This window comes from Anopheles maculipalpis, chromosome 2RL (genome assembly GCF_943734695.1).
Source record: "Anopheles maculipalpis chromosome 2RL, idAnoMacuDA_375_x, whole genome shotgun sequence".
Lineage (NCBI taxonomy): Eukaryota > Metazoa > Arthropoda > Insecta > Diptera > Culicidae > Anopheles > Anopheles maculipalpis.
Window position 1 is genome coordinate 12,408,712 of NC_064871.1, and position 19,352 is coordinate 12,428,063.

At 45.9% G+C, this 19,352-nt stretch overlaps 7 protein-coding genes across 10 annotated transcripts in view; 4 read left to right on the forward strand and 3 right to left on the reverse strand.

The window, feature by feature from the left end:
* Positions 1-19,352, forward strand: part of LOC126558132 (E3 ubiquitin-protein ligase RING1) — a 470,233-nt gene that overhangs the window by 97,727 nt on the left and 353,154 nt on the right. The gene's annotated exons all lie outside the window — the stretch shown is intronic.
* Positions 1-19,352, forward strand: part of LOC126559169 (MOB kinase activator-like 1) — a 284,421-nt gene that overhangs the window by 2,600 nt on the left and 262,469 nt on the right. The window lies entirely within an intron of this gene.
* On the reverse strand, positions 67-1,145 carry LOC126558751 (retinol-binding protein pinta). Its single transcript, XM_050214810.1, has 4 exons — positions 931-1,145; positions 515-841; positions 336-431; positions 67-265 (listed from the first exon to the last, which is right to left on the reverse strand). The coding sequence occupies exons 1-4, from the start codon at positions 1,143-1,145 to the stop codon at positions 67-69; spliced, it is 837 nt and encodes a 278-aa protein (XP_050070767.1).
* On the forward strand, positions 2,112-3,180 carry LOC126558545 (abscission/NoCut checkpoint regulator). The gene is made up of 2 exons (XM_050214569.1): positions 2,112-2,175; positions 2,242-3,180. The coding sequence occupies exons 1-2, from the start codon at positions 2,128-2,130 to the stop codon at positions 3,178-3,180; spliced, it is 987 nt and encodes a 328-aa protein (XP_050070526.1). The 5' UTR covers positions 2,112-2,127.
* The window catches only part of LOC126557706 (nucleolar protein 56), a 357,328-nt gene continuing 341,488 nt past the window's right edge, over positions 3,513-19,352 (reverse strand). For both annotated transcript variants that reach the window (XM_050213574.1, XM_050213573.1), the window contains exons 2-3: positions 5,189-5,276; positions 3,513-5,108 (exon numbers count right to left, since the gene is read on the reverse strand). In XM_050213574.1, coding sequence (XP_050069531.1) covers positions 3,522-5,108; positions 5,189-5,191 — 1,590 coding nt within the window. In that variant the 5' untranslated portion in view covers positions 5,192-5,276 and the 3' untranslated portion in view covers positions 3,513-3,521. The remainder of the gene's footprint in view (positions 5,109-5,188; positions 5,277-19,352) is intronic.
* LOC126558420 (protein FAM50 homolog) lies at positions 5,769-6,936 on the forward strand. Its single transcript, XM_050214432.1, has 2 exons — positions 5,769-6,466; positions 6,544-6,936. Exons 1-2 carry the CDS (start codon positions 5,773-5,775, stop codon positions 6,918-6,920), a joined length of 1,071 nt encoding a protein of 356 aa, XP_050070389.1. The 5' UTR covers positions 5,769-5,772; the 3' UTR covers positions 6,921-6,936.
* Positions 7,043-8,247, reverse strand: LOC126558271 (26S proteasome non-ATPase regulatory subunit 6). The gene has a single exon (XM_050214256.1). The coding sequence runs from the start codon at positions 8,245-8,247 to the stop codon at positions 7,078-7,080; it is 1,170 nt and encodes a 389-aa protein (XP_050070213.1). The 3' UTR covers positions 7,043-7,077.

The window sequence follows — 19,352 nt, forward strand, 5'->3', positions numbered from 1 at the left end:
TGGACAACTTAGCCTACCCTTATGGTCCTAAGTAGCGATTCGTCCCAAACTCAAAAACCCTCCCCATCATAAATGGAACACGTTCTCTTCCATTTTCGTGTAAAACCTTGCATTTTCTTGTACCGTTCGCTTCCAGTACTCGGAAAGCTCATAGTAACTTTCCCCATTACCGCCAAGCTCCAGCGGCAACGTGACCGATTGCTCCAACGATGAGCCTTTGCGCGAGATCGTTACTCGTTCTCTCATCTTTGCGCTCATAAAACTCCTGCAAATAGAGTGGTTTACTTTGATAAAACTCTGGAAGTAAAGCGGGTGGCATTGTCGTAGGTACGAACCTAAACACATTCAGCACAATATTCACATGCACAGGTACGTTAACGAACTCTAGTAGCTTCGGTTTGCAGGGATAATTCTCCCAGCTTTCGACCGACCTGGTGAAAGAATAATAATTGGGACCGGCGTTATCGCATGCAGGTTTACGATTACGTAAACGAATTTAACCCCCGACACTTACTTCTTAATCATGGACGGAGTCAGTTGCAGTGCGTGTCCAAGCGTAACGCCCTGCATATCAAATATTGCCACCACACCGTGTATGGAAACGGTTTCATCCAGGTACATCAGTAGATCCAATATCATCTTGTCCACCTTGAACACATCGTCCTGCTTGTGCTTTTCCGGATCGTGTGCTGACGTGCGGATGATCACAACCTGCCGGTTAAGTGAGTCTTTCTCGTGCAGCGGTAAAAACACGCCAATGTCTAGCAGCTCCTGTATTTCCGGCCGAAACGGGTCACGATCCTTAAACCATTCCGTTAATTTTTCTCTGTTTTTAAGAAAGCTGAAACAAACGCAGGAAGTCAGTTTTATCTCGCACAACCCACCGGAAAACCAGAAGGTTCTGTAACGTTGTTGGTATTATATATTTACGTCATTAGCTTCCGCTTCGCTTTATCGATGTCGTACTTGGTTGTGCGAAGGAAGTACAAAATCAATTTCGATTCCTCGGGGATATCAAGATCGGGCCGCTCGTCTAGTAACCATTGTTTCACCATAGCAATGCTGGTGGTACGAAGTTCGGCCGTTTCTTCTACACCATTGCCTACAAACACGGGTTCTCCGGTGGGTGGTTGTTCCTTCTTCATGTTTGGACACTTTTATTTACTATACAGGATGACTGCACTGAAAAAAAGTAATTTGTGATCACCGAATCACTCACGCGCAGCGTCGTCTCGTCCGTCGGACGGACAGGTTCGTTCTAATCTGTAACGCTGCGCGTCAAGAAGTCACCGAACGATCTAGGTGTATCGTGACGAAGGTTTGATAACGGCTCGGCGCGATGATAACGACAGCTGGAAATGTGTTACAACAAACCGTAATTAATGATGGCATTAAATCGCAGCTGCCACTACACTAGCTTCGAGGTATTTCGAGCATCACAATGAGTTAATTGTTATCTCACCTGCTCTTTCTCTCACTCACACACTTTGCGCACGTGAAACCGGAACACGACTGGAATGGAAATTTGATTCAAAAAGGTGGAAACATCGCCTTTTTCACGCATGCTACTACGATTCCATCACAGTAGCGTTTTGTTTTTGCTACTACGCAACGTTTCTACGAGTGTGTGCACATCGAGCGCATCAGCTGTTTGACGTTTTGTTTACAGTGTGCTTGGTTCAAGAGTGTGTGAGTGTGTCAGAACGTTTCAAAACAAAACAAACTCAACCGCAGTGGAAAAAATGTGCTTTGGATAGTGATTTTCCTTCGTTTTTACACTATTTTCAAGCTGAAAACAAAGGCGGACATTATTTCTTATAAGAGATATATTGCTATTAATTCACAGAAACAGTGTTTTGCCACAAAAATGGCATTTTGTTCATCTGTGATGTCTTTAAAGTTGCTTTGCACCACATGATTCCTGACTCACAAGCAAAAAAAAAAAAGGTATTTATGAGCTGTCCAGTACAAGGTGCAATAGAAACGCAGCTGATAGGGGAAAACAAACAATAAAACAACGCAGGAAAGACGACACCAAGTAGAGCACGATTAGGTGAATGAAAAGTGCAGCACCCCGGTGAGTCATCTCTGTTTTGCGTTTGGAAACAGTTCCGTGTGGCGTTCCGAATGGCCTGTACCATTTGCACTAAATCGTTTGGATTTTTCAACAAAGAGGTAAAAAAGTAACTCACATAAACTTTACAAGAAACTAAATGTTTGTTTTTTTTAAATAAATTTTAGCATGGATGTCCGGTGTGTAAGTTTTCCTTCTGTTCGGGATGCCTTAAGTACAAGCTGGTGCGTGACGGCAAAAAGCTAAATGTTTGTTTGCGCTGCTCGAAGCTTGCTGCCGAACCTCCGAAAGCGAATGCTAAACATATGCCTGCTACTACACACAAAGACGGTGCGGAAACGAGTCCCAAACAAAGCAAACCTCGAATACCCAGTCCTATTGAAACACAAGAAGATTCGACCGGAGATGATCTTTTACGCAATAAACTTGAAGCGCTCAAAGCAAACGATTCAGAAGAAAACCAGTGCGAACCTGGCGTAGATCATCCTTCAACAGGCGCGGGCAATGTGGACATAGAAAAACGCCTGGCAGCTCTGAAGGGCATCGAGTACAAGGATTACAAAGATGCATCAAAACGGTTTATGGCACCGGACAATCGTACCGCAGAACAGAAGGTACAAGATTTGTTGGGCCAGTTTGTCGAGGAAACGAAGCTAATCAACGTGATGGATGATATGCGTGCCGAACAGGATGATGAGATTGTGAAGCGATTGAATGCACTGAAACAGTTCCCGTCAACTGGTGCTGAAGGAAGTTCCCGGCCTGCTACACTTCCGGACAGTGATTCAGATGAGGATTTAACCGATGAAGAGTTAGCGCGCAAGTTGGCCAAAAGATACGCCGAGGAGGGTAAAATGGAGGCGAAATTGCGGTTGGATAGTGAATTGGATGAGGAACCATCGACTTCTATTTCCGCTAATGGAGGTGATCTCGGGGAGGAGTTGCCTTGGTGCACGATCTGCAATGAGGACGCAGTGCTACGATGTCGTGGATGTGATAACGATCTGTATTGTAGGGGCTGCTATAAGGAGTTCCACTACGATGAAGATCCAAACGAGCATCAAACGGTACCATTCAAGGGTGGAAAAGGGGTTAGAAACGCTTGATATTGTTAAACGGTCATCACAAGAACAAAATTACCCCGGGATTTAGTCTTTCTATGGGAACGTTTATTCCGATACATTGTACGAAGGACTCCCAAATTTTAAAATAGGCAGGGAAAAAAGAAAATTTTGTTGAATAAAGAAAAAGAAAAAAACGGCAATACATCTGCAGTGAACAGAGTGTTGTGTTGAAGGATGTCTTGTTTTCCTACTGGCTGGCCACTAGGATGCTATGCTGCTTTACTCATATGTAAATGCTTTCTATTACTCTTATGCTGTCAATGCCACACCTAAATTAGCTTATGTCGAAAATAGTAGTAGTAGTAGTATCTCCCGCATTACCCTCAGGCTTCGACCTCGGCCTCTCGGTTTTTGTTTTTCTTCTTTTTCTTCTTCTTCCCTTCACCATTCGAAACGTCCATCTGGGCGCTGCTGTTGTCGAGCAGGGCGGAGGAACCATTCAAGGTCGACTCATCTGCAGCGACTCCCTCCTCCTCATTGCCACCGTTCGTATCGTTCAGCTTCGACTTCTTGCGCTTCTTGGCCGATTTCTCGCCGCTACCGTTAATTTCGCTCACATTTCCATTTGTGTCCTCTGCTTTGCGTTTTTTCTTCTTCTTGCTGGGTTCCTCCACGGCCGTTTGCTTAGCCAGCTCAATCGCTGCCTTCATGACGTCCAGATTCTTGCGTGGCGTTTCACCCTGCTCGTAGAACTTAAGCCGTTCCTCGACCTGCGATTTAAGCGCTTCCCCAAACACGGTGGATGGTGTTTCGGTGAAGCAATCGATACGGGAAGCGATCGTACACTTGTTCGCCAGGAATCGGGATATGCGTCCTTTGTTTTTCGCATTGGCCCTTCCGATGTACGAAGAGTTAAACAGCAACCCGTACTTTGGTGTGTTGCTTTTCGTCTTGAGCGCACGGAATAGAGCCTTTTCGGCGCCAAGAATTTGTACCGTCGAGGCGGGGAACTTGGCCAAATTCGTCAAACTGCCAGCCTTCGAGATGAGCCGAGCACCGACCTGATCACCGATTAGGGTGGCCAGATTCGGTGCAACGCTGGTCATCTTCGAATGCAAATAGTTGCTCAGCTGCTGTCGATAGTCGGACAGTTTGATGACGCGCAACGCAAACATCTCAATGTTCATCAGATCGACCACGGAAATGTCCATGCCCATCGACATCTTGGACGCATCCAGGATCGATTGTGCCTTTTCCGAATCCATTGTAATCTCTTCCAAACCGGCCAAACTGTCGTCCGACAGCGATTTACGATCCTTAATAAAGTGTGCCACCTTCGCGAACATGTAGTTGTCCGTCACGATCTTCATCAGCTCCGGGAAGTGGTACGAGTACCACTCGCGAATACGCATCGAAAACGTATTCACGTCCTTGTCCAGCTGATCGAGCAGTGCGATCGATTGAATGATCATGTTATCCGACCGATGCACGTTAAACTTCACCTTACAGCGCGAATAGCTGTGACCAAGGCCAAGCTGGGCGACGGCAGCCGATTGATTGCTAAAACCTTTCACCATGCTGGCAAAGTGTTGCCGGATGCCGCGCAATATTTCCGGCACCGCGCCAATGTGCGAACACTGCACGCTCAGCGCTTCGGCAATCGCCGCACCGAGCTTCGCGTCCGCCACACCGAGTGTGACCGGCTTCTTCTTGGCCGACTTCGGTAGCGTGGTGTCGAGAAAGCTGGACAGATCGTCCGGCAGCAAACCCTCGGAGATGGCATTGACATTGTTCAGCGCAGCGACGGCAGTTTTGAACGGATGGAAACCGACCAGCTTGACGATTGCATTGAACCGTGCCAGGTCCGTAACCGATGCCTCGACCTGAGGCAGCAGCATACCAATCTCTTCGAACTCCTTCACGCTGAACAGCCCATATCCGGCGGCGTGCTCATACAACACAAACAGGGCCTGTGGATATAGGAAGGTGCAACATGCATGAATTGAGTGACGTGACTTGTGAGAAATCATCAACCACCCGGGCAACCTACCATTTTACCGCCAATTTACAACCAGTATGAACAAAAACAACAATCACTTTCTTGTTTAATCGTCCAAAATTACAGATTCCATTCCACCCTTGCTACACGCGAGAGGTGGTAACAAAAGAAAACAACACGCGACTCCGCCGACTGACAGCAACCGGAAGTTTATCTTCGCTGCTAGCACCTGACTGACGTTAGATGAACTGTGGTATTTGATAGAGGATCGTAGAAGCAAATTTAAAATAATCGTTGATGGGCATGGATTTCAAAAAAAAAAGTGCACTTACACATGAAGTTTGTTTGTATAATTTTCAGGAAATCGCTGCTTTAGCTTGCTTTAATGCTTTTAAAAGATAAAAATCCATAGTGAGACCAACAGGTTCTAATGTCCACAGATGATCTCTCACTTGAGCTCACTTGGTGAGAAAGCTCTCACGATAGCAAGCTCCATTAAACGTCAGATGATTGTTTACGAAGTTTTCTAGAAACAAACAATCCTTCCCATCAAAGGTTCTCTGCGTTTCGCGTAATTCTCCGTGTAAAATTGAACAGTTTTTGTTTGAAAAGGTTTAGCTAAACCATTAACTACGATGGCGTACTACAAGGGTGCCGCCTCGGAAGGTGGCCGAGCCGCCCATCTCATGAAACGGCGTGAACTAGCCCAACAGGAGGTCGAATTTCGCAAGAAAAAAATCGAGGAGGACCTCAAAGTAAGCAACATTGAGAACAAATTCGCCGCCCATTACGATGCGGTGGAGCAGCAGCTTAAAAGCTCCACCATCGGGTTGGTTACCCTGGATGAGATGAAAGCGAAACAGGAGGACATTGTCCGGGAGCGTGAAAAAAAGTTAGCCCAAAAGAAGGAGGAAAAGGACAAGGAAAAGTTGAAGGCGCTCGAAGCTAAGCTGGCGGAAAAGGATCGCCAGAAGCGACAGATACAGGCACTGTCGTTTGATCCGGAAGATGAGCCGGAGGAGCAGGAGGATGATGGAGATGGCGGTTCGGAGAAGGATTCGGAAGTGGAGGATAAAAAGAAAGAGCTGGTTATTAAGCGCTCCTGGAAGGATCAGGCACCGAGTGGCGTGAAAAAGATTCGTAAAAACCCGGACGTGGATACGTCGTTTTTGCCGGATCGAGAGCGTGAGGAGCGTGATAATCGGTTGCGCGAGGAACTGCGACAGGAATGGGCCATGAAACAGGCAACATTGAAGGATCAAGAAATTACCATCACGTTCAGTTACTGGGATGGATCGGGACATCGAAAATCTGTCGTAATGAAGAAGGGTAAAGCTTGAAAATGGCCGGAGAAGATGGAAAAGATAGTGAATAACTTTTATCATGTCTTGCTATTCTCTTTGCAGGTAATTCTATCTATCAGTTCCTGCAAAAATGTCTGGAAATGCTTCGCAAGGACTTTAGCGAGTTGAAGACGGTAATGGCCGACCAGTTGATGTACGTGAAGGAAGATTTAATTCTACCGCACCATTACACCTTCTACGACTTTATCGTGACGAAGGCACGTGGTAAGAGTGGTCCGCTGTTCAATTTCGACGTGTTCGATGATATTCGTATGATAAGCGATGCCACGGTAGAAAAGGAAGATTCTCACGCTGGCAAAGTGTTGCTCCGTTCGTGGTACGAGCGTAACAAGCACATCTTTCCGGCTTCTCGCTGGGAACCGTATGATCCTACCAAGGTTTACGATAAGTACACAATCAAGGACAAGAGCAAGAAGTAATAGACGAACATTTAATCATAAATACTACCAGAAATAAGCTGCATACGAGACAACATCCGAATACAAGGATCGTTGAAGGGTTCCGCGATTTGTTTTATTGTACCTGAACCTTTCCAAAAATACAAAATTAAGCGACAATCTCACCCGTTCCGCATGTCTAGATATTAATGACCCGGCTGAGTTTCTGCACACGGTTCAGTAGAATATCACCCTGCTTGATCGTGGCCTGATACTGCCAATTTTTACTGTCCGGTCGATTTGTCTCCACAATGCCTCCGACACGATCCACCCGACAGTGCAGTCGACCGGCGGATATGAAGCGCGACAGTTCGGCATCGATGTAATCTACGCTCACCCCGAACGCATCCGCCATGTACTGCAGCGTCAGTGACTGGTACGATTCCAGCAGCTGCGTGTATGCCAGGATGCGCATTTCCCGCACATAATAGCGATAGTGCGGATGGAACAGAATATCATTCCGGAGTACCCATTCAACCCCGGCCAGATGCTTGAAGAAATCGGCATACTGACAGTTGTACAGCGAGAACAGATATTCCCTCACATCGGGCGCTTGATGAAGCACCTCCTGAATTTCCGCTCCCTTAATAACCTTATCGCGCAGCTCGTTGCGCGGCAGACTGATCATGGCCACGTACACGGTGTAGCGCACGAACGTCGCGTACTCCATCAACTCGTAGCTGGTGAACGTGCTGACCGTGTCGAGGAAAAAGTTGGCCGCCGCCTTAAAATCGCGGATTGCAATACAGTACGCACCCTGGTACACCTTCAATCGGTTCCGGCGGTCCCAGTCGCCACCCTCTTCGATCAAATACTTCGCCTTGTCGATGTTGCGCGTTATCAGATCGTGGTCCAGATAGAACAGCCCGATCCGGATGGTGTGGAAAACGATATCGAGCCGATGGCCAAGCGAAACCGTCTTTTCGTACGTCTTGCGGAACGCATATATGGCCGCATCCTTATCGCCAATGCGGCACAGATACTCCGATTTGCGAAGGTTCGCCTCACGTACCTCCATCTCACCGAGATTCTTTTCCGCATCCTCAATGGCGGCGTCCAGCTGTTCCAGTTTCTTCCGGTTGGTTTCCTTCATCTCGGCCAGCAACTTCTGATCCACCGTCCAACCCAGGTCAGCGCACACCTCCACGTACCATGGTGCCATGTTATCCGCCTTGATTGCGGCCAGCAGATTCTCGGTCATCGTTTTGTCCTGTGCAACCTCGGGCAGGCCGAGCGTAAACTTGCACTGCGACAGGTTCAGGTTGGGATTTTTCTCCAAACCTTGTTCTTCCAGATTTTCGACCGGCATCTTGAGGTGCTATAGGATTCGAGTGTGAAAGTGCACTCAGCTGAGGATATGCGGCCAGATACGGGTAAGTACTTACGTTGCTTTTACGAAGTGTTTTAAGAATTGGCGAAAATAAACACAAGAAGGCGTACCTTGATACTTGCAACTCATCAAACTAGTGATGGTCCCACGTAAACTGACAGCTCGAGACGGCAATGACAGCGAGAAGCGGTTTGACATTTCGTGGCAGTATCGCCATGCTGGATGCTACATTGACAATGTGGTTTCATCGAAAAAAAAGCGTTTTTATGCATTTTTATCATTTATTTATTCTGGAAGCTTGATGGAGGTACAGAAACATTATCAGCTCATTAAGTTTTGGTATTAGAAAACAGCTTTGATTTCGGTTTTGTTATGATTTTAAGTTGATAGCGGGCCAAGTCTGATCTCTTGGGCAGCACTGTTTACCAAGGTTAATAAAGTTGCATGGAAAATATTGAATCATTTGAAAAAGTCGTTCAATATATTTTGGAATATACAGAATACATATTGATGAGTGTATGAACAAGAAAAATGAATTGCTTGCATACTCTTTTGATACTAAATACTGATGACACACGTTTCTATTTACCATCCCGGAAATGGAGTCAGATTTCTGACTGATGGATAAACAGCAATTTAGCTAAACAGCAATGGGAAAGTATTTACAAAATCACCTAAACTAAAAAATTCAACAAAACGAAACCCAATTCCACTAAATTAATTCCGCGACAATCTTCTTCTTTTCGGCACAACGGACCTTCTAAGGTTGCTTTGGTCATCTAATATTAACTAAACTTGATGATACCACGTAGTTGGATAGTCAAGTCATCACTACGGAAGAATTTTTCGAATGGGATTTGAACCCTAGTCCTGCTGTGTGTCCCATCTGGCGGCATTGTCCCATCATCACCGCCCAATCACAAGCTGCAATCTAAACCGATCATACAAATCCATTTCAATGATCCTATACTGATCAATTCCGATCAAAACCAAGCATTGAATTTGAAAAATACTAAAACACAAAAATGGTTATTTTAATAGGCTTGAGACAATGAGGTCTACCACCTTGCTCTTCTTGCTTACTAATCCATTGATGATTTTTTTTATTCCGATAGAACGGTCCGGCCGTATCGCTTCAAGGTTGGATTGGTAAGCAATAAAAATATGTATATGAAAAAAAAAGACTATAAGAATATCAGTTAAAATTGCAGAAAAGATTTCCTCTACATGCGTAGGTTTCATACCCCGGAATTTATAACAGCCGGATAAACCCAATCCGGTGGTAACATTTTTTACTAAAATTCGCAAATTATGCATAAAACAGACGCACATACTTCCGCAAACCTTGGAAAGAATTGAAAGAGAAATATCTATCATTAGTTTCTTTACGATCGTAAAGACCTGGCTGCAGGGTGTATTGGCATGCAAATATGTTTTAATACGAATGCAAAAAAAAAAGAAACACAACCCAACTGCGTCAAACGGAGAACATACGCGTGAGAGTGTTTTCCAAGAGAACAACATCCTTCAAACACCTCCAAACAGCGCACACACGCAACTGAATTACCATTTTGGTCAGTGTTTTGGCATTTTGAAGGGCATAACATTCCACACGACGACCAATAAATACCGGCATAATGAAGGACAGCGAAAGCAACAGCGCAGTGCAATACAAAAGATGCTCGATCTGTTTGTCCGGATGTCATTGGACTCTAGTTGTGCACCTTCTAAGACGTGCAATTTCATCTGCTAGAGGACATCCGAATGGTACTAGCTCCGAAAACATCGTCATCGTAAATAATCGTCTGCACGCCGGCACTTTAAAGCGGGAGCGTCATCATGGAGTACACGATCAAGCAGTAACGATCAGGAGAGTTGGATGATCCAATAATTGGTGCTAAAAATAATTTACCACTTACTGGTCCACAATTACAAGCGGTATCAATAGTGTGGCCATTCGCCATCAAAACAAATTAAAAAAAGGCCTAGCAATACTTGCCCACCAGCTGAAACCGAACGAGCCCAACCACGGCTAGATCTTGTTGGAGAAGGTGTACCAATCGATTGATCACAAAGAAACCCAACGTGCGCTAGGAGAAAAATGGTCTAGGAGGAAGGGTAAAACAGAATGAACCCTTTCCAGACGCACAAAGATAAAAAGAGGGTATTCTTTCGCGCAACGCGACGGGAGGTGTGGGACGACCGTTTGGGACTCGGAAAAGTGAGTGAGAGAAAGAGTGTGGGCTATAATCGGTTTTGGCATCCCAAACCCCTATCCGCTTCTCCGGTGCTGGATGCTGCGGTCCTGTCGTCATACACTTCTTGTGGCCACAACCACACACACACACCTTCAGCTGTAGTCCCCAACAACATCATCAGCATCGGATCGTCTCGCTCTGCCGTTCGTGTATACTGTTCAGACGAAGAAACCGCGATGAGGTAACCGCGGACACCAAGCACACCGACCTGCCACTGCCGCGAGTGGGGTGGGAGACAGACAGACTGTACGCCAACCCCAACGGTGGTAGGCTTCAGTTTCAGTTCGTCGTCTGTGGTGATCAGTTTGCATTCAGTTGCACCCGAGTCCCGCGCTTTATCGCCGACCGTTCGTCCAGAGTATCGTGTGTAGCTCCTAGCAATAAGCCAGAACTGTTTTCGGTTCCTTATAGATTGTGTGTGTGTGTGTGTTTTTGTGTGTGATTGTGTCGTTGGAAAAAGCGTGGTCATCGTGCAGTTAAATTTTCCTTTCTGGTTGTGCAATTTCCCACTACCGACGAAGTCATAGCAATCGTCCAGCTGCAAGCGCTCCCTGAAGAACTGGCCCCATTTCGACACGCAACTCGCATGGGGCAGGATGACTGGAGCAAAAAATAAAATTAAATGCTCCCTTTCGTTGGGTGTTGTGTATCGCCTCGCACTGCACAACACTAGGCTACCGTGCCCTAGCAAAATCCAATGAAATCGATGTCGAAGGAACAAGCTCTAACGGTTTTCCCATCAGTAAAATGTGCCACCAACTTGCCACCGTGCATTTCGGGAAGGGCATCTGACCTGACCCAGCCTTCCCTTTCCCTATTCTTCCCTTTCCGTGGTAAAGATATTTAGGCAATGTATCCCAGTCGGATTGAATTTTTGTGTTGCGCTTTCTGGACCAAACGTCAGAGGAGTTTTTTTTTCTTTTCGTTTGCCGTTGCTGCTTGTTTTTGGGCGACAGTACTTTTCCTCGACCGGTGGGTGCACCACACTATAATTCCCTTCGGCGTTTACTGGACCGGACTTCGGCCTCGGCCTAGTTTAGTTTGGTCCGTTTTGTTTGGACGTTGTCACAGCCGTCACACACACACACGGCGTGAGTCCGCAACCCTTGTATACATGCTGTGCATGCCTTGCACCTGTGCAAGCTGAGCTGAGATCTTTACACACCTTTTCGTCGGGTTTTGTTTCCTCGGTCGGGCCAGTCTGTGTCAACAGTGTGCGACGGGAGGAGGGCCAAAAAAAAAAAACTTCCAAGAAAAACGCAAAACCGACCGATCGATCGGTCTGGAAAAGGTTTTGGGGTTGACAAGCTGCAACTCTTCGTGTCTGAAAATCCAATACAGAGAACGCTTAAAACCTGTAACAAAATCCAGCCAGCCAGAGTGTGAGCAATGAAACACGTTTCGACCTGTGACCGTGAATTTTGAGTGCATTAATTAAACGAGAACTAAATAAGAAATAGTTTTTGTGTGTGTGTGTGTGGTGTGTTTGGTGTGCTCAAGGAAAATTAGTGAAAGAAAAGCAGAAACTTTATGCATACAACGAATACGCTCGAAGAGTCGAGAAGCTTAAGAAACGGTTTGTTGTTTTTTTTTTTTGAAGAAGAAGAGATTGAAAAGTGAATCTGGTCGAGCGAGATCGTATGTAGTTTTCCACTTAAATATTTTCCCCCAATTTAAATGAGCAATTTTAATATTGAGTTCATATTTTTTTATGCCTCTTTTTTGTATTTATTTTAATTTAAATAATTTTCTTACCCACCACCAAATTAACGCCTTACCGCGCGCGATCGTGAATGCTCATTGTGGTGTTCCACTTTAATGTTTCACTGTTTCGTCGCGGGTCTTTTCTTTCGGTGAGTGCCGCGTTATCAACGCGTCTGCTTTCTGTGCTAGCACCGTCCTCACCACGATCAGCCATCATCTGCTGCGGTGCGCCGTCGTGTGCGATGGTGACGATGAAGCCGATGATCGGGACGATATTTACTACATAATGCTTGCCTCTTTTCGCTGCGCGAGATGGCCGAGTTATGTAAGGGAATATTGTCTAATTTCTTGAATGAAGCAACCATTCGACACACAATCACAGCGCAGACACGCCGAAAAACGACCGCGCAAAACGCGGACGCATAGGGGAAACAAATAGAAGACAGTTAATGAAATGAGTAGAGACTTAGGCTTCAGAGCTTCAAGTGCAGAAGGAAGACACGATCGATGTTGTCACCAAACGATTGGTTTTAAATTTTATTCTTTGCTCGTTTTCTTTCGTTGTTTGGTGCTGTTACTATTACACTAGTAGGGAGCCAGCAGTAACAGCGTCTTCGTTCCCCATAAAAAAGCCCGTGCCAAAACCGTGACGGAGCAGATTAGGAGCGAGTGCGTACAGGACACTGGGACACACAGTGTGGTGCTTGTGCGTTTATGTGTGTAGTGTAGTGTGTGCCGCGAACCTCCTCATTGAAAGTGAAGGTGAACGGCGTAATTGTGTGCCGTGCTGTGTGTGCGGTGGTAGCGAAGAAAACAGTGTGCTAAAAACGCTCACCACTTGCAAGCACGCGTGCCGGGTGCCACTGCGTTACAGGGAAGGTGTGCAGCAGTGCTGGGTGGCTAGGGTCCTCCCCAAACCCACCACCCCTTTGTGAGAGAGCGAGACATTGAAAGCTGTTAAAAGAAAAAGGTAAGCGGTAAAGCAATGCTCTGCGTTCATAATAATAAAAAAAACACACACACATTAGGAAAAAAAAGGAGGAGAAAGACACTGCCACCTACTCGGACACGGGTCACACACCGGGTACGTGAGGAGGGAAACGGTTAAACTTGAACTAGTTTCATTCCGTTTTGGTGCGGTGGTCCGGTTGCTGTGTTCCCGATTTACGCCCCTGTGTCCCGTTCGTTGTCCTTTTGGGACGTGTCTAAATCGCGTTGTGTGCGATCAAGGAATGTGACACAGTGACGAGGAGAGGCATCAACTTTAACAAAAAAAAAAGAGCCGGGTCGCTTAATGTGATCAAAAGATTTCAACGCTTTAATGAGTGGGTTCGTCGTTTACACTAACGTTGAAGTCTTTTCCATCTCGTAAGGATTGTATTAGAACACGAGAATTTTCGACCGCTTTTTTGTTATTGATCGCTTAATGAAAATGGAAAAATTAATGGAAACAATAAATATGCATCTGTGTGTGTATGTGTGTGTTTGTGTCACAAAAGATAGCTGCTGCTGCTGCTGCAAGAAAGATCTTGAAAGAGAAACCGGAGGCCTACTTCGATGATCGAACGTGAAACGAGGGAGAGAAGAAAAAAAATACCATCAATCCCCCCGGCCAGCGAAGGTTTGGACGGATTTCTTTCGACTTTCTTATTCTTAGCAACCCTGATGGCCTTGCCGACATACTATGATGCAACATGCCAACAACAACAGTGCCGCGACAGCTGAAATGTTATGACAACGTGTGCAACTGCGCACGCTTCTACATACACACACACGTACAGTCATGCTCTTTCCCGCCAAGTCAAGGCAGAGATCGAAAGTGTACCTCCTCGCCCCCGTCTCTCCCTCTCTCAGCTCTCCCACGAGCTTCCCTTCATAACGATGGTAAGCAATGGGTAAAAGCCCACCGGCAGAGGACATCGGCTTTTCGTGGCCGTGTTTTTGCTTCTTGCTGCGAGTGCGCGAATGTCATATAGTAGCTGCGTGCGCGTACTTAAAACCATGCGCGTGCACCGGTGTGATCGCACATTAATGATCGCGAAATGATGAGCATTAAACTAACAAAGAGAGGGAGGGAAGAAAAAATGCACAAAACATGATGATGGTGGGGAGATTAGGTTTTATGTTTGCCTTAAAGGTAATTGCTTCTTCTTCGGTACGTGGTACGCGTTGACGGAAATGGATGTTATCGGTGGTGCGCATACGCCGACATGCCTAATTTATTCCAACCTGGTCTGGTAGTGGTGATTCATACGGCGCGGTACGATTGGTAAAAAGGAAGGATGGTAATTATTGTTTGTTGTGGGGCTTTTTTTTTTGGTTGTTGATCGCGGCGAAAAGTCAACATCCCAAAATTGCGATCGGTACTTGTGCTGTGTGGTTTGTTGTTATTTTTTCCACCGGATGCAGCTTTTGCTCCTATCAATCCGTTCGATCGATTCGTCAAATTGCTCCGCATAGAGAGAAGGTTTTGTATATTGTTTTGGTAATTAGGGTGCAATTTTGGAGGGCTTTGAATTTGCTGCTGGGAGCTGCTGTTTAATGGTGGCATTTATTACTACTCGAACTAATCGAGAGGTCAAACTACTTCGTACCGAGTAATGAAGGAAAAATGATACTTCACCGCCATTTCCATTGCCCAGGTATAGGCGCTAGCCTCGAATTTTGAGATTCAATTACCGAAAGGGCGGTTCGATCACTGGCTTTGCTACAAATTCCACCCCATCAAACAAGGTAGGGGAGAGCAAGAAGGAGGATAAATTTTCCTCACGTTATTCGGTGCTATTAGACCGGTTTCTTTCTTTTAACATCTATTTTTGGATTTTTTTTTAAATCCAACTTCCAACTGGCTCCCGGCTTTGAGTGGGCAGGAGTGTTAGTAAGCCAACCACAAACCCTACATAACCGGTGTGATCTTGAAGTAATATCCTCATCGTGTCGTCCCGGAAAGCGACCCAAATGTCACGATAAAGTGTGTCACGGGAGTTGTGCTTTGGCTGCTAGTGCTGGGTAGTCGCCTGATTGGCGGCGGATGTGAATGAGTTATTTAAATATTTATCCATCTAGCAGACGATCGGACATCGGACGGTGAGGTTTTTTGCTAGGAAGCGAAACATTTGCCATGTGATCTAACGCATCGTAGTAAGTAATGCAAGCTGGCATCGAATGGCAATGAAGTAAGCGATCGTGTTGCTGCGTACATCTTGCACATTTTTAATCACACGCACATTCCACCATGCAAGCGACCTAAGGAACCCGCCCGCATGATTAGAACGGAATTTCTAATGCACTAACACATCCATCGAACATAAAGTGAATTGATACGTTAAGCATCTTGGTAATTGTTGTCTAGGGTTTTATCAAGGTTTACTGCTTTGCGTGAACCTGATCCTCTAAATCTGGTAGGAAATGTGCGTCACGCTTACATAAGAAGGGTGAAGCAAAAGGAATGTGTAATCATAATCAAGTGTTGTTATCGTACATCTTCAACTACTTATTTAATCGATGTATGTAAAGATAGGTAGGCAGTTTGTTATGAACTTATTTTTATCTTTTTTGTTGCATTTTAACGCAATCAAATATATTTAACATCAATACATTAAAGTTTTTAAAAAATAGTAAAAGCATCTTTAGCTGCTGAAAATAATTTACAGGGGTTTTCACTGACTTTATTTACACAATCAGCGCGATATAATCCGTGTTGGAATTTTACATGATACAATACAGGTTAATACAGGGTTTTGATCCATATAATGGAACATTTGAATTAATTGGGGACATTTTACATAAACAGATGTAGTTAATAGTGGAAATAGTGCAAGCTTTTTAAGCTATTTTGCAATCATATTATGGAATCCTGGATTCAGTAAGGGGAATTGGCAGCTGGGCTGTGGAATTTCTGCTGAGCATCCAAAAGTTTCATCACGCCGTACCTTTACAGTGTTTAGCGTAGTCATTTTGTCGATATAAACTGTCAATTTCGTCGGTCAGATGAAATGGAACCAAACATTTATATTTATTTATACATTTTACTTTTTAACCGTTTTCATAAGTAATTCTGCCATTCCATTATGTGGATTAAAACCCTGCAACATCGATTAACTAAAATATTAAAATTGGAGAGCCTTTAGAACCCAATAAGAAAATTCATGCTCCGTTGCAACACAAACGACTGAGTAATTTCCCTTCTTCGTTTCTTAAACACCTTACAATGTGTGTGTGTGTGTGTGCGTTAGTAAGTTTCTTTCAAACTTCTTTCCATACCGCGAGCACACATTCAAAAGAGCAATCGCATAAAAATGCCTCATTAAAAAATAAACATCACCACCATAATGCGAATTTCCGAATCGATCCACTACTCCTGATCGGGCCAATCGGATGTTGTACGTGCATTGTGCAACGACGTGCCCAATGCAGCTACTGCACTGTATTTAAGGACTTGCAAACATACACACGCACACGCACGTTTTGTGCCGTGGTGGCCAAACCGACTACCCCGTGGTGGGCCCACCACCCACCTCCCGGAGGGTAAGGGTTGCGCTAGGGCGCCTTTGTTTTGAAGGTGAACCGGTGCAAAAAGTAAATGAACTTGCACAGCAAATCGAAGCAAAACCACTTTGGAGCAGCTGGTTTTGCAACCACCAACGACCTAATCCAACCAGCCAGCAGGCGAAGCCGGTTCTACGGAGAACGCACGCGGATTGCGTTCTGAAGTTTTGCAGCTAGATAGATGACCAACCGGTGGCATTGAGCCTCGGTACGGTACGATTTGGAAATGGATAGGAGTTTTGCAAAAAAAAAACAAACTCCAACTGACACCTGAACCACTGGACTGACAATCACCCAGTGTGTATGTGTGTGTGGATATCATGTCCAAAGGATTGGAAGTGAGAGGAGGGAGTGTGATGGCGTAGCATGATCGTTTAACTCCTTCCTCAGGATGGGGCTGTACGGCTTCAGGTGACCACGCCACACACGTACGCCGCGACTGTACCTCTAATCACCTTGGTAAGGCGAAGGTGCCCATATATACTACGATCGGTACCTTCGCGCGGTAACGAGCGATATGGCGCAACGATCGCGTAGTGAACTGTGAACCAATTAGGTGCGGCAGAGGAGAAATGGAGGCACTAATACGCGACCCCCGGCCGATGTCCATCATTCGGATGGTGCACCAACAATTATGACCGCTTTTCTATTGCATAAATTCACCACTTATTACGTGTATTAATGTTGGGACCTCCGCAGATTGTCTTCGCATCGAGCCAAAATGTGTGAGATGTGGTTGTGCTTAGAAGATTCCCAGTATTTGCATATCCGTTCGCGAAAGCAAGGGATCCGTAAGAGAGGAAGATGTTGGCTAATGTAGGTGATCTGTGGTAGGAGTGGTACCCTTGAGCTGTGTTGGAACAGGTTCTGAGGTATCGGGACGCTCACAGTACCGATGATCATACGCGGCAGGATCGTGTCACACTCGATGATCGATCGATTGAGCTGTCAGATTTGTCCTTCTAAAGCCTGCGTGTACCTGTGCATGTATGGTACGTACCACCGTGTACTTGCGATGCGGCAGTTTGGTGGTTGGGTTATGGACAGTTGGTACGCCATACGGTGTGACCTTGGACGGTGTGATTATGTTCAAGTTTGCTTCATTAATCGCCGATCTGGACACAACAAGGCAAGGGCAGTGGACGTAAAGTGCGTCGTAGTAGCGTACACCGATCTGGATATGATCCTCCACATTCCGGCATTTCGTTGTGCGTTTGATCCTCAATGTGGGGAGAGCGAATGAGAGAAGCAGCTATTGAACACTTACATCATCCTTCGATCGTACAGATGCTCCTACTTCGACATGGTACCACACACATACGCCAAACAATCCGGACTGATCGGTCGGCTGTCGAGACGGACGGGGCCACCATCAGTCGATGTGCACGATCACTTACATAAGCCGCTGTACGGGACGGCCACAAACAGACACACAACCACACAAAGTTTGGTGCTACGGTTTGAGAACGATTGTTTGCTGACAAAAGCTTGGATACTAGCGCGAATCTACCCTCGTTGGGATTCGTTGTTTATCGAAGGAACGGGGCCCTATATCTTTCTTTACGCGAATGGTACGGTGCTTTACGGTGACTTCAGCGACACTTGATCACCAAGCGCTTTGTGGCACTCCACCGAGATCTGTTTGCTGAACGATTCCTTGCATTGACCATTAGATATGTCTCCCGTCGCATGTTTACCGCTGTGTAGACTTGCTACACAAGTCGCAATAACCCGCTCAACAGGTACTTCTATTTGCTTGACAGCGGGCCGGGAATGCGTGTTTGCGTCTGGTCTCTGATCATCTGGCACAGCGCCACACTACCAAAACCCCGAAGACGATCTTTTTACATCGATCGCAACATGGAAACTGGATCACCGCATCAGCGTCAACCTAGATTTTGCTTTGTACCGGCTGTTCGCGAAGGTGAACGAAAGTGAACGTGAAATCTTCTCCTCTTGATACTTCCCCCCCCCCCCCCCCCCCGGGCAAGCGTCCCCATCTGCTACACTGCTACGTTATGTGAAAGCTTTCCACATCATCTCTCATCACTCGCCAGCCAGCAACGCCAGGTCGTTACGAACTGCCATCAGGGGTCCTGCTCCCGCTCGTTGTGGCACGTTGAAAGTGAAGCGAGCGTTCGCTTTCCGTGCCCATTATCGTTTTCGGTTTCGATTTTTGCCTTCTTGGTACGCATTTTCGCCTCGACGGAACGAGGCCAAATCGCTGCAGAAACCGCGTCGTCTGCCGCCATCATCCCAGATACCTTTCCTTGGGTGAATTCGTTGACCTAGTAGCAGCAGTCTGGTTAATGACCCTTGCAGAAAAAGCCCGTTTGTGACGCTTTTGGTGGCGGTGACGCCCCGAAGGCTGCTGTCGGTTGCTGCTGAAACGGTCAGCATAAGATTCTCACCAGAATGGGCATATAGCCGAAAACCGGATTGACGGGTTATAGATTTAGCGATGCTTAAGACTGTACAGGTGTGTGGGCATCGATCGAGAACTACACAAAGAAAAAAGGGAAATATTTACACTGTCATTGTCAGGATGACATTTAAGATGAGTAATAATTAGCA